Source organism: Caloenas nicobarica, chromosome 19, assembly GCF_036013445.1.
Source record: "Caloenas nicobarica isolate bCalNic1 chromosome 19, bCalNic1.hap1, whole genome shotgun sequence".
NCBI classification, from domain to species: Eukaryota; Metazoa; Chordata; class Aves; order Columbiformes; family Columbidae; genus Caloenas; species Caloenas nicobarica.
In genome coordinates this window covers 7355972-7367648 of record NC_088263.1, presented here as the reverse complement: position 1 = coordinate 7367648, position 11677 = coordinate 7355972, and the positions used below count along the sequence as shown (strand labels likewise).

Sequence of the window (11677 nt, the reverse complement as noted above, 5' to 3'; positions counted from 1 at the left end):
TCTACACTACCTGTTGTACATAGTGTCCTTGCACAGAGCCCATACTAACTGCTGGTCCAGACGGCTTCCCGCTTGGGCTGGCAGAGCTAGGCCTGGAAATCGAAGAGTCGACAATATTCATGGAGTAAATTCTACAACGGAATGAGAACCTTATTCACGTGTGAAAGGAAAAAAACCAAAAAACAAAAAAAACCACACAGCAGAAAGCAGCAGTAGACAAGGCACAGGTGTGTGCTGTGCAGAGAGCAGTGAGCTCCCCAGCCCAAAATACAACACATGGATTAGTTAGGAGAAGGAAAAAAAAAAAAAAAAAAAAAAGCATGTCCCAAAAGGCCCAATGACCTAAAGGTTTGATATGTCCAGACATTAGCACCTCTAACACTGAAAGGACCATGCTGAAAACTAAAATGTTTATTCAGTGACTCCTAAACTTTCCACCTTAACAAGAAACACACAAAAGCACACTCAGTAAAGAAATAACTTTATGCACCTCCCACAAGCACAAAGGGCCAAGGCAGATACACACTGGCCTACACCCAAACATGATCATGGAAGTTGATACAAGTCTTTGGACTACAGTAAGCACATTCTACATGCAAATCTAGTACAGGGATGAGGCATGCACCATGTCACAGCAATTGGGGAACACTACTTCTTCCTTGTTCTGACTACAGAGGCTAAGTTCTGTAAACATTTTACCTGTACGTATGCGGCGATGGTACAGACCCTCCAGAGGACATATTCTGTTTACCATCGGAGAAATGAAACCCTTTCATTTCCATTTGGGAGGACTACAGAGAAAAATGAGAGAGAGTATCATCTTTGCATTCACAAATCACCCATTACTTCATATTAACACTTAAGCCAAATCTTTGCCCTTCTACCCGTTGTGCCCATTAAAAGAAGAAACATTTTTCAGGTGAAGAAACCAAGGCTTGTTAAGCAAAGTAATCAACCAACAAGCCAGCAGCACAAGCAAATACAGAACCTGGAAGTTAACTGCTGTGCTCTCTCTCCCCTATAATAGACAAACTTATGATACGAATCCATCAAACCAGACATGACATCAATATACCTACTCAAATGGACAAGCTTCACAAGAGTGTGAAATATCTGGGCAGTATTCCAGCTGTGTCTGGAGCTCACCACCCCTCAAGCATTCTGGGGAAACCTGTGTAAACACGTGATAAAACTGGAGTCTCCAAACTGGATCAAGGCGGGATGTGGCTCCGTGGAAACAGAATGATGACCAGCAGCAAAACCTGAAAACTTCTGGCCTGTACTTTGGAGATGAGGGTGGAAAAGGGCCTCTTCAATTTAACACCAACTCCTTGGCTTTGATATTTAAGGATCCCAAACAAGCCAGTCTCTCCTTTGACAAGCAAGATCAAGGAGCAAAACTTCAGTGCAGGAGGGTTTAACGAATGCCAAGATGAGCACGCAGGAGTTAATCCTTACCTCCCTGCTGGTAGCAAGGACAGAGGGCTGGGATCCAGGAGGGAGGATTCTGCGGGGAGCTCCTACAGGCAGGTTTTGCCCCTGAGGGAGCTGGATGGACTGTGGTAGAATCAGGGGCTGCTGGCCGGAGCCGTAGCGGGGCAGAGGAAGCTGGGAGCCAGGCACAGGCATCGTTAGCTGTGTGATAAGGACACGTAATTACTTAACGGTGGTAACAGTCTTGTATTTGACATGCTGTCACCTGAAAACACAGCACTGCTAAAAGGAAGCTCACAAACAGTGCAGTCTGGCACAGAATAAATGCGAATCAGTGGAACAGAGGGACTTACAAACTGAAATACACCTTCTGGTAGGGTGGCCAACTCTGGGCTTGTAACATGGCATCAATTTAACATAACTGCACTCTGACATGGGGTGTTCCTCCTTGCCTAGAACCTTCATCCAGTTCTTCAGTCTTCCTCACAGCTGCTGCATGGGTGTGTTTTCTCTTGATAGGACAGCACTGTCAGCTCAGTGTCAGGCGTTTTGTTTGCAGCTTTGATGCCCAAACCAGAAAGTTGGCTACACTTTCATGCCAAAGCATTTTGGGGACTGGACCTCTAGAGAAAGTGATGGTGACTTCAGCTCTATATTCTGCAATGAGCTTCAAACTAGTGGTGGTAATAATTAAGAGTAATTTAATTGCTGGTTTTGGGAGGTTCTATGACACTTTGTAATAAATAAAAAAGGAAATCTAAGGCTGGCAAAAGAGACCAGGTTACTAGCCTATGATGGATAAAGCACTTCTTCAAATATTTAGTTTGCCAGTATAATCTGTGTTTTCCCCAGCTAAGTTACTTTCAGGATTAACTCTTTATGTCAGTCAGAACATAAAAATCCCTCTTTAAACAAAAAAAGAAACCTTAACATGTTGCATAAAATAAATGTAAGATGAGTTTAATAAAATTATCAAACTTCTCCAGAGAATCAGAACATATGTCCACAAACATGCTCACATGAGGATTCAGTGTCTTCATCTGAACCATGCTTTACAAAAACTTTTTCACACAATGAAATTCTTGATAAGATGCCGCCAAACAGATCAGCAGAGGTTGTAAATAAGATACGGATAACAAATGCATTGATAAGATAGATAAGCTTTTAATAAAAGGTACTAGTTACTCTGGAAGCTGAGTTAAATCTGGAAGCGACTGGGGTTTGGCTCTCTGAAGAGGTACTTTTAAGACAATTATTGCATCATGGTCCTCTATGCATGAAGCACTACAAGGTCTGATCTGTGAGAAACGTCTACATTGCGGGCGAGGACTTCCAAGTTACAAAATGACGTTTCAGCAGGGACAGGCAAGTAATTAGCAAGAATCTCATTAAATAAGGTGCTGCATGTTTGAAACAATGGTTCACAGAACAGAGTCTCTTGGGAAACCTTTTGCCTCTTTACAAAGAGCTTAGTTAACACAAGTACATGACTCGGCACAAATATTAGTTTCAACCCAGCCTCAGAAACAAGTGGCTGTGAAAAAGCCTGTACAAGGGCTGGCAAGCGCTGCTCCTGACCTGCGTAAGCTGAGAGTCCATCATCTGGGAGGCTCCCATACCAGCCGCCTGGTTTATCTGGCCTTCATAAACCAGTGTCTGGCTTCCATTCATGGGCTGGTAGGGGGACCCAGACTGGGTTTTCACCACCTCCAAGGGCTGCATGCCTGGGAAGGCGGAATACGGAGGCTTCAGAGCAGTGCCTCCCGTCAGGACCATGGTGCTGGGCTGAGACAGACTGGGGTGCATATACACCTGAGACCTGAAAAGAAAAATAGGCTCAAGTCATTATGCAGAAAACCTTTGGAGACTATAAACACACAGCCCCTGCCAAACTGTATATGGCCTGCAAACAGCAAGCGGTTCTCTCAGACTCTGCTAAACTGACAGCTTAGAAAGCAGCTGTGATGCCACTTTCCATTTTAGTTACAGGGTTTTTTTGGTTTTGTGGTTTGTTTTTTGTTTGCTTTACTTCCACTTTTAAGCCTTTACAACCGTGACCTTGTGTTGCAAGACTATTCAACAGAATGACATTGTCTCCTATCCAAAGTTTATGTTTCAGTATCGCGCACAATAAGCTCTGGATTAGTAGTAAGGGAGGAGTCAGGTTACCAAAAACCTGCAGCAGTTTTGCAAAGCATAAAAGAATCAGCTGTTAAAGATTCAAACAGCTCTAGCAAAAAAAAAAAAGCGTTTTTTTAAGCCTCAGTACCCAGGGGTTTTGAGGCCCTTGGGGAAGGAAACAACATGTAAGCTAAGGGGGAAGAAGAGAAGATGAGTGTGGAGTATCTGATCAATGTACATAACTATCAGGAACATAAGAGATCAAGCCACAAGGAAAAGAAAAACTGGAAGCAGTTACCTGAAGGGCTGTATGGAGCTGTACATCTCCTGGGACTGGGAAACAGGCAGACCACCCCTCAGTCCAAGCTGAGCTTGGGCCTGTAAGGATGTGTGGAGGGAAATGGGAATCTGTTGAGCAGCAGCAGCCTGCAGAAGAAATTAAGATGACAGAGGAAACAAAAACAGCCAGAAACTCTCCCAGGCTGTTAGAAATCCATCAGTTGCCTCTGTGAGTCAATGTGCTATGACAATGACCTACACTGCACCTCCACCCAGCCCCTGCATCAGTCCACAGAACAGCAGCACACTGGTAGGGGAAGATACTGGCCAGGCACCCAAGAGACTGATGCCTGCAATTGGCATTTGTGGACACGAGGGAACCAATGTGCTCCAGACACAGAACAGGCACTGACAGTCCCAGCTCTCACTTGCCTGCACTCTTACCTTGAAGGGGCTCTCCCCAACCCTATCAACACTGTTTACTAAGGCTAGTGAAACTGCTCATCAGTATTGACTGGCTGTGGAATTTCCTGAAAGTCACTTTACTTTACACAGACTCCTCTGCATCTGCTTCAGTTAAACCCGGTTCAAAGGCACTAGTGCAAAACAGGGAAAAACCCCTCAGTTCTCTCCCTTCAATTTCACTAACTTGTGACACCCACTGGGAAGCAGCATTCAAGGAACTGAACAGGAGCCACATCTAAGTTCCTTTGGGCTATCAGAGAGATAAATGACTCCCTGACTCTTAAATACCACCCTGAAGAGTCATTGGGAAACCACTAGCTAGCTGTATTTCTCCCTTACCTGTTGGTAGCTTTGCTGCTGAGGTATCGTCTGAGGTACCAGGCGGGGCTGACTTGCAAACACATGGCCATCCAGATAGAGGGGTGGAATATGATTACCTAAACATCAGAGAAAGCAGGCTGTAAATTCAAGGTACAGAGGACATACAGGCACAATACACTGCAGAGACCTGCATCTCTTTTCCTACATCTCAGCAAGTTAACACCAGAGTACCCACGCAGAAGAACCCGTAAAGCTCCTAAGTGCACATACCAAAGCCAGCAGTCCACTTAGAGCAGCAGGCTTGCTGAGAATTAACCACACTGTTCTGTAAGAGGCTAAATGTAAACCCAGGTTTCCCACCTCCACAAAAAAGCCAGAGACACTAAAAGACCTTCCAACCTCCTGGAGTTTTGTGAACCATAAGCCAGTTGTTGTTATTATGTACAACGAGCAGAAGCTGCTCAGAACCTGTGACTTCAATAGCAAAATCAGCAGAGGAATGGTTGATATTGGGACTGCTCAAGTCTCTCAGCCAAGGGTTTCTTCACTTCCCTTCTATTCTATTGAGCACACAGTGAAGGGTAAGCAGGATCTATTGAGAGACATCACAGAGACTTGCCACTACACAGAAAAGTCGTCCTCATGCTAAGTTTATACCAGCAACACACAGATAACATTCTCCAGAGTGAGAAGACAGTCCCTCTTTCTGTCTTGCCTGAATCACTAAGAAACTGTTAAATACCAGCCTACCAGTTACTTTACATGGAAGCTGTTCTCACCATGCTCTCATTTACTAAAATCTGAGGATGATTTTTAGATACCAACCAGACAACGCAAATACTGCTGCCGCAGTTTGCAGGTACCTGGGATAGATGCAGAAGGTGCTACAGATGCCACAGGCATAGGAGGCATAGAAACTCCACCAAAAGAGCTGTAGCTGACACCATTGGAAGCTCCAACGCTGGAAGGAGGCTGGATGCCAGAGCCTGCACCTCCGGGGGAGTTCTGTTCTGGTAAACTAGGAGAGTTTTCCCAAGCTTTACGAGCAGATTCCATCTATGGAAATGAAGGACAATAACTACAGACAGTTCAAATGGAGATGACAACACTGAAGCCTAGAGTTGCTCATCTGTGACCTATTAGTTCAAATTCAACCTAGTCTAGTCACAGTAGACAGCAGCAGTTCTCAGGTCTAGGAGTTTCACACCAATTCCCCACAGACAAGCATCCTTTACAAACACTCAGTCCCCCTTGGTATTTGCTTGGGTTTGGGATGGTAGTGTTTTTTGTTTTGGTTAATTTTGGGTTTTGTTGTCATTGCTGTTGTTCGTATATTTGGGTTTTTTTTGTTGGTGTTTTCCTTCTTTAAACCATCAGACACCTAGGATCCCTGATCAACCATCTTAACTCAGCTACTGAAACAGTAGGAAAGCTCTGTTGCACTTGTCCTAAAAATCAGTGAGGACTTCAGCATCCAGGACTGTTGAAACACATGCCTTTCCACCCATGCCAAATAGCATATATAGGCACAACTTTTACAGAAGCTAATTAAAGACTTAGCAGTACCTAACAAAACACTCTGGGAAGGATTTCTCTCCATCCTCATGGAGAGACAATATCCACACCAAGGACAAACACACATGCCAGCTTGCTTACCTTAAGAGTAAGGTCTGCAGTGGGGAAGGACATGGGGTTCAGGCCAATGCACCGCTGGAGGTGATGATCTCTTCGCAGAATGGGAATGGACTGCGTTAACCCTGCCTGAGGGGAGATTCATAAAAGGTGAATACTTTACAAACTCTTAGGAGAATGTCATGAGCTACCAAGGCTTGACAGAGCCTCAGCTGGCAGCTCTAGTAACTGCACCTCAAAGGAATCAACCCTCAGTGGTACTAGAGACATTCAGCCATGATTCATTCTGCTGCTGAAATAAATGAAGCTTTGGGGATGTGCAATGACACCCCCTGTGTTGAATTACACCGGTTTCCACCTAAGCAGCAATTTGACCCAGTAATTCCAATTTGCAGAAGAGTTCTCCCTCCTGTCCCATATTTGGAACCTACCTAAATGTCAGACAAAACCTATTTCTGTAAGAGCTCTACTGAAAAGGAACACCCTTTAAGACAAACCTCCAAAATCAAACAGCATACAAACTTGAAGACATTTCAAAAGCAGCTTTGTGCATTTCTCACATTGATGTCCACAAGCTGAGCTACAAGCTGGGCTTTCAGCATACTCACTCTTTCACATATAACAATGAAATACCCAGATGACTGGAATAAGCTAGGAAACCTCTAGAAGGAACCTGACAAACAAGTTACAGTTCTCTGCCTTGCTGTGGCAGATGAGACCTTCTAAAGAGAACGGTGATCTCTAAGATCTGCAATACCTCTTGCTTTACATAGGTCCCTGAATGATAACGGAGTTGCTCCCTATGTCACTTCTGAGCTAGTGATGCTCATTTTACCAAGGCACCTCGAGGGCACAGATTTACATTACGTGTTCTAGTCACATGTGCTGTCTACCCATAAAGAGTGAAGTCAACTGCAAAGAAATATGCTTGCTTTCTTCGGAAGCATCTGAGGTTTAACTAAGGAGCACCTCAATGCCAAAAGAAAAAATAAATACTTACGTTACTGGCCAAGGCATCCTGCAGTTTGGCGACAGGGTTAGCTGCAGTGCCAGACACAGAACCAGGTGGCAAGCTGAAGTCAGAGTCCTGAAAAATCAAGATACACAAAATTCAAATCCAGGGCCAAGGGCCGCCCATCTGCTTCCCATGGTTAATGACTTTAGCCTGAATCATGACACTAAAAACTACAGATTGTTCTCCAGTAAGCCTTGCTGAAGAGAACAAAAAGACACTTGTCAGCACTCAGCAGCAGGCAACCCCCAGAGGCACACAAAGGCTTAGATGGCCATAGTTTTGTCCCTCACCTCTGCTACCACCCCAGCTGGTCCTTGGGAAAATATTTCCAAAAGCATATTAAGCATTGAGTACCTGGTTTGTGTCAGTAATGAAATCTAAGGCAAATCTACAGCTGGAAGCTTCCTCTAAATAATCTTTCTGCCTCAAATCAGCTTTCATATCTCAACAAGATCAAATCACCAAGAAGATAAAATTAAATTCAATCCTCACTTTAGGATTTACTCCAAATTCAATGGGTGGCACAGGAAGTACAGAATCCACGTGAATTTCCACCCCGTTAACAGGGGGAATATTCCCTTCCAGCCGTTCCGTTCCCTCCGAACCCTTTCTGTTTTTCAGGGAGCGTTCGTTGCCGATTGGTCCAGGCTTGTGTTCCTTGTTCTGTCCTGAGCCTTGATCTGAATCCTTAACAGGAAAGCAGAGAGGCTGAGACACAAAGACTGAATAACCCAATCTCAAGCCTTAAAAATGCTATCAAGAACAACACAACCACTTCACAAGAACTCTCACTATGTGGTCTGGCTCGGCTGCAAATCCAGATTACCTTTTTATCAGATTGCTTCTGCACTTGCTCCTTCTGGCAGTCAGGCTTTGGGTCCACCAGGCCAGCCCCATTCATCTCCTCTGGTTTGAGGGTGCCATATGGAGAACTGCGCTGAGAGGAGGTAGCGGAGGATTCCCGAGACTCCGCACTCAAGTCAATGCCACTATCCCCCTGGCTGCCTTTAAAACCCTGCTATGCAAAGCACGAAATGTGTTAAAGCCCTGGACTCCGACCCAGCTCCACAAAGGAGGAAAAAAAAAAAAAAATCCCAGAAAATAGCAAGATCACGTCCCATTTCAAATCATATTCTTGGTTAACTGCAAAGGAGTTTGGCCTGACCTGCAGCATCCCTTGGCTGCTGCTTCAGCTCTACACAGCCCTGAGACAATACACCAACCAGATCACGGCTTTAGAATAAGGAAAACATGTCCCACATAGCAACTAGGCTGAGATTGCCAAACACATTTCACTTGTGACCCAAACCAGATTTGAACTCTGGTGTCCAGAGGTGAAGCATTCAGGAACCTCCCTGCGTTAAGGCTACAGCTACACACCGCTCACAGCATGAGGCACATGAACATGAGCTATGGGATTCCACTATCCTCATCCACATTCTGTGTCCAGTTAGGAGCATAATACTGGAATTGCTCTACCAGATAGTTACTCCAGATTTATATCTACATGTAACACCAGTCTCTAGGTCAAGATTTGAGTGGCATCAAGCTCAAATCAGAACCGCAAAGAGACAGTTTAAAATTGCACAAGCAGAGGTGAGAGCTGCTAAGCACAGATGGAGTAATGAGAAGCATAAGCCACTCATGGTAGTATTCTATACACACAATACCTGGATGGCACATTAGGTGCTGCTTACCTCAGTGGTGCCAGATTCTGTACCATTAAAGGTATTCACAGGCTTGCTCCAGGAATCACTGCCAGGAGACTGAACAGAAAGAGCTGGAAGAGAACAAAGGGCAGGTTCAGCTGCTTGAAACACAACTGTGAGCACAACTTGTACATCACCCATGTTACACTATTAACTTTCCATTTCTAGACATGAGATGGGATATTTTCACCACCTCAGAAAGCCAGTGTTGCCCAATCAGTTGAGACATGATGCAGCACAGAAAACACAAGGAGAGTGCGGGTAGAGAACAGAGATCTCTTCGGGAACGTGAAAATAATAGGAGAAAGGGCAGAGATAGAAACAAGGGAGGCACTAGTTATTCAGTGCTGGAGGATGAGAAAACAGAGGAAGGCAAAATAAGAAAACTGCTGAAGTAGATCCAGCCCAACAGACTAGAAAATGCTATATAGTAAGATCTTGATGTTACACCACGACTCAAGGAATAGATAAGGAGACCGATGTCGTCAATGACAAGAGGATAGTTGAACAGTACAGCTTCGAACAGATGTTTCTCCAGATGTCTGCTACCTCCCCTCCCAGTTCCAGCATCAGAAAAGAGAAGGCTGCTTCCTCATCAGCACAGACACCCCTCCTGCACACAGAGGACTCCTCAGCTCTGGGAAACACTTTGGAACAAACAGACCCAAACTCACCTGGGCTGTTGCTCTCCCAGATCTCTGTGCCCAGGCTGTTTCCAGGAACAGTTACATCACTTTGCTCCAAGCACAAGCTGTTCTGCTTCTTAGCAAATCGAGGAGGAATTCGAGACTGGAGGACACGGGCTTTAGCTGGTGCCTGAGAGAGAAAAAAGCACAGGCCATAAGACCTGTCACAGCACTGGGCTAACACAGCTTGCTCCTGGCAAGTTCAAACCCCAGATTTCTAAATGCTGCAATGTGAAAAGCCTCCAACTCATGTAAGTGAACCATACAAAGTAATTTTGACCCTCTCCCTCATTATTCTCTCTGCAACTGTAAGACTTTTCCCTACTGCACATTCACAGGTTCTCTTTAGCTTCAATTTTAAAAATGCCAAGCAACCAGGCTTTCATAACTTTGCTTGCAAGACTCTGAACCTACCATGAGCCCTTCTGGTCAGAAAGCATTTCCCAATGATGCTTTTTATTTGCATTTAGTCCTCCAGATTTCACTAAGTCTCCTTTAATGCCAAAATATTCTCTCATCCCCCTAGAATTTGCAGTCTTCCAGAATGTGTAGACAAATGTCCCCCTTCTAAACGCCACTTAACTAAGATAACCACACTGCAGTCTTAAATCTTCCCTTGTAACTCAACTCCACCCTATTATGAACACAAAACTGTCACGAGTTTCTTCCAGTTAGTTTCTTTCTGGTCAGATGCCCAAACACAAACATGACACCTCCAATGAAGTTAGCACATTGTGCCCCAGCAATAACACGTTGTTGACACAGCAAGAGTGCAGAGATCCTCCACTGCTCAGTGCTGCCCCGTATCACACCAACTCCAGCCACTTTAGAAAACCCTCCTTGACTCCCAAGTAACAATTCTGCTAGAAAAGAACAGCCAGAAATGTAACCATCCTTTTCAGACCAACAGCCCCTGCCCATCAAGGCAAAATGTTTCCTGGGTCTAATATAGGACCTGTTCTGCTTTGGCCAACTGCATGTTTTTCTGCTCATACAAACACTTTTTGTGGCCCTGTCCTTCTGACTATAGTCCAAACAATTTATCAGGTTAAGCTTTTTCTGCCTCCCACTCCTCACCTGAGCAGCCTGTTCCTTCTTCCTCCGCTCCTCTTCCAGCAAACGACGCTGCTTTTTAGTAAGAACCTCGATGAAGCCTTCACCTGCCATAGAACCCACTTCATTCTCTTCTGCTGTGTTTGACACTCGATTATCGATGATGGTACCTGAACAAAGCATATACAGGGAAGAAATGGTTCACACGTGTATGCACATAAAGATTTATATTGGCAATAATTTAAAAGAGTGTCAGATCTGGCTGAAAGTTTAGGTTTAGAATTTAAAACCATCTTTTTTTCTTCCATGTTTTCCCTGTTTAGATACACTGAAATTTCTTGTTCGTGTAAATAGATGGAAAGTTATCTAACCTGATATTTAACATCACACTGGATTGAATTAGCCTGGCTTGAAGTCAGCCACAATGTGTTGTGCCTTTAAAGAAACAAATTTGCTAAGACACTCACTTCCATAACTCAGCTCAAACTGTGACAAGGCCTCTCCCTTCTCGCTTGCTCTTTGCACAGTGGATTTAGGGTCCTTCTCTGGCTTTTTCCCTGGCCCCTCAGCACTCTCTGAATTGGTGTGGGAAGCCCTATCCAAGCTGTAAATGGAGTGGCTGCTCCCACCACTGGTGTTGCCCAGGCCCCCTCCTTCTTCTGGAGACCTACAAGGAAAGAAAGGAAAAGAATTAGATTTGTCACTAGAAGATGAGTAAAAGTAGCATGAAGAAAACACATGGGCTGTATTTTCTTTGCCAGGTTTCTAATTGCACCTCAGCCTCCCCCAGCCTTTACTCAACTGAAGCAGATGCAAAATTCTGAGTGTACAACCCATTATGAGGATGTTACTGGAAACAGAACAGTTCTTGTACTTATGAGTCAACCAACCTACTGCCCCTGCAACAAAGCCAATGCCCACAGGGAGGGCTCTGTGCTTCTGCACAGCGACTCCTACCCTCC

The 11677-nt window shown here is 44.7% G+C and overlaps 1 protein-coding gene and 1 non-coding gene across 10 annotated transcripts in view; both read right to left on the bottom strand.

The window, feature by feature from the left end:
• PRRC2B (proline rich coiled-coil 2B) overlaps positions 1 to 11677 on the bottom strand; it is a 45525-nt gene that overhangs the window by 5137 nt on the left and 28711 nt on the right. For 5 of the 9 annotated variants that reach the window (XM_065648864.1, XM_065648866.1, XM_065648865.1 and 2 more), the window contains exons 17-31: positions 11183 to 11382; positions 10740 to 10885; positions 9651 to 9792; positions 8965 to 9047; positions 8094 to 8285; positions 7760 to 7954; positions 7253 to 7339; positions 6277 to 6381; positions 5484 to 5676; positions 4639 to 4736; positions 3854 to 3981; positions 3013 to 3253; positions 1459 to 1635; positions 700 to 791; positions 11 to 131 (exon numbers count right to left, since the gene is read on the bottom strand). In XM_065648864.1, coding sequence (XP_065504936.1) covers positions 11 to 131; positions 700 to 791; positions 1459 to 1635; positions 3013 to 3253; positions 3854 to 3981; positions 4639 to 4736; positions 5484 to 5676; positions 6277 to 6381; positions 7253 to 7339; positions 7760 to 7954; positions 8094 to 8285; positions 8965 to 9047; positions 9651 to 9792; positions 10740 to 10885; positions 11183 to 11382 — 2200 coding nt within the window. The remainder of the gene's footprint in view (positions 1 to 10; positions 132 to 699; positions 792 to 1458; positions 1636 to 3012; positions 3254 to 3853; positions 3982 to 4638; positions 4737 to 5483; positions 5677 to 6276; positions 6382 to 7252; positions 7340 to 7759; positions 7955 to 8093; positions 8286 to 8964; positions 9048 to 9650; positions 9793 to 10739; positions 10886 to 11182; positions 11383 to 11677) is intronic. The other 4 variants (XM_065648871.1, XM_065648870.1, XM_065648872.1 and 1 more) reach the window with 4 other exon arrangements.
• LOC135996710 (small nucleolar RNA SNORD62) lies at positions 5145 to 5234 on the bottom strand. Its single transcript, XR_010607306.1, has one exon. It is a non-coding gene; the product is annotated as a small nucleolar RNA SNORD62 (small nucleolar RNA).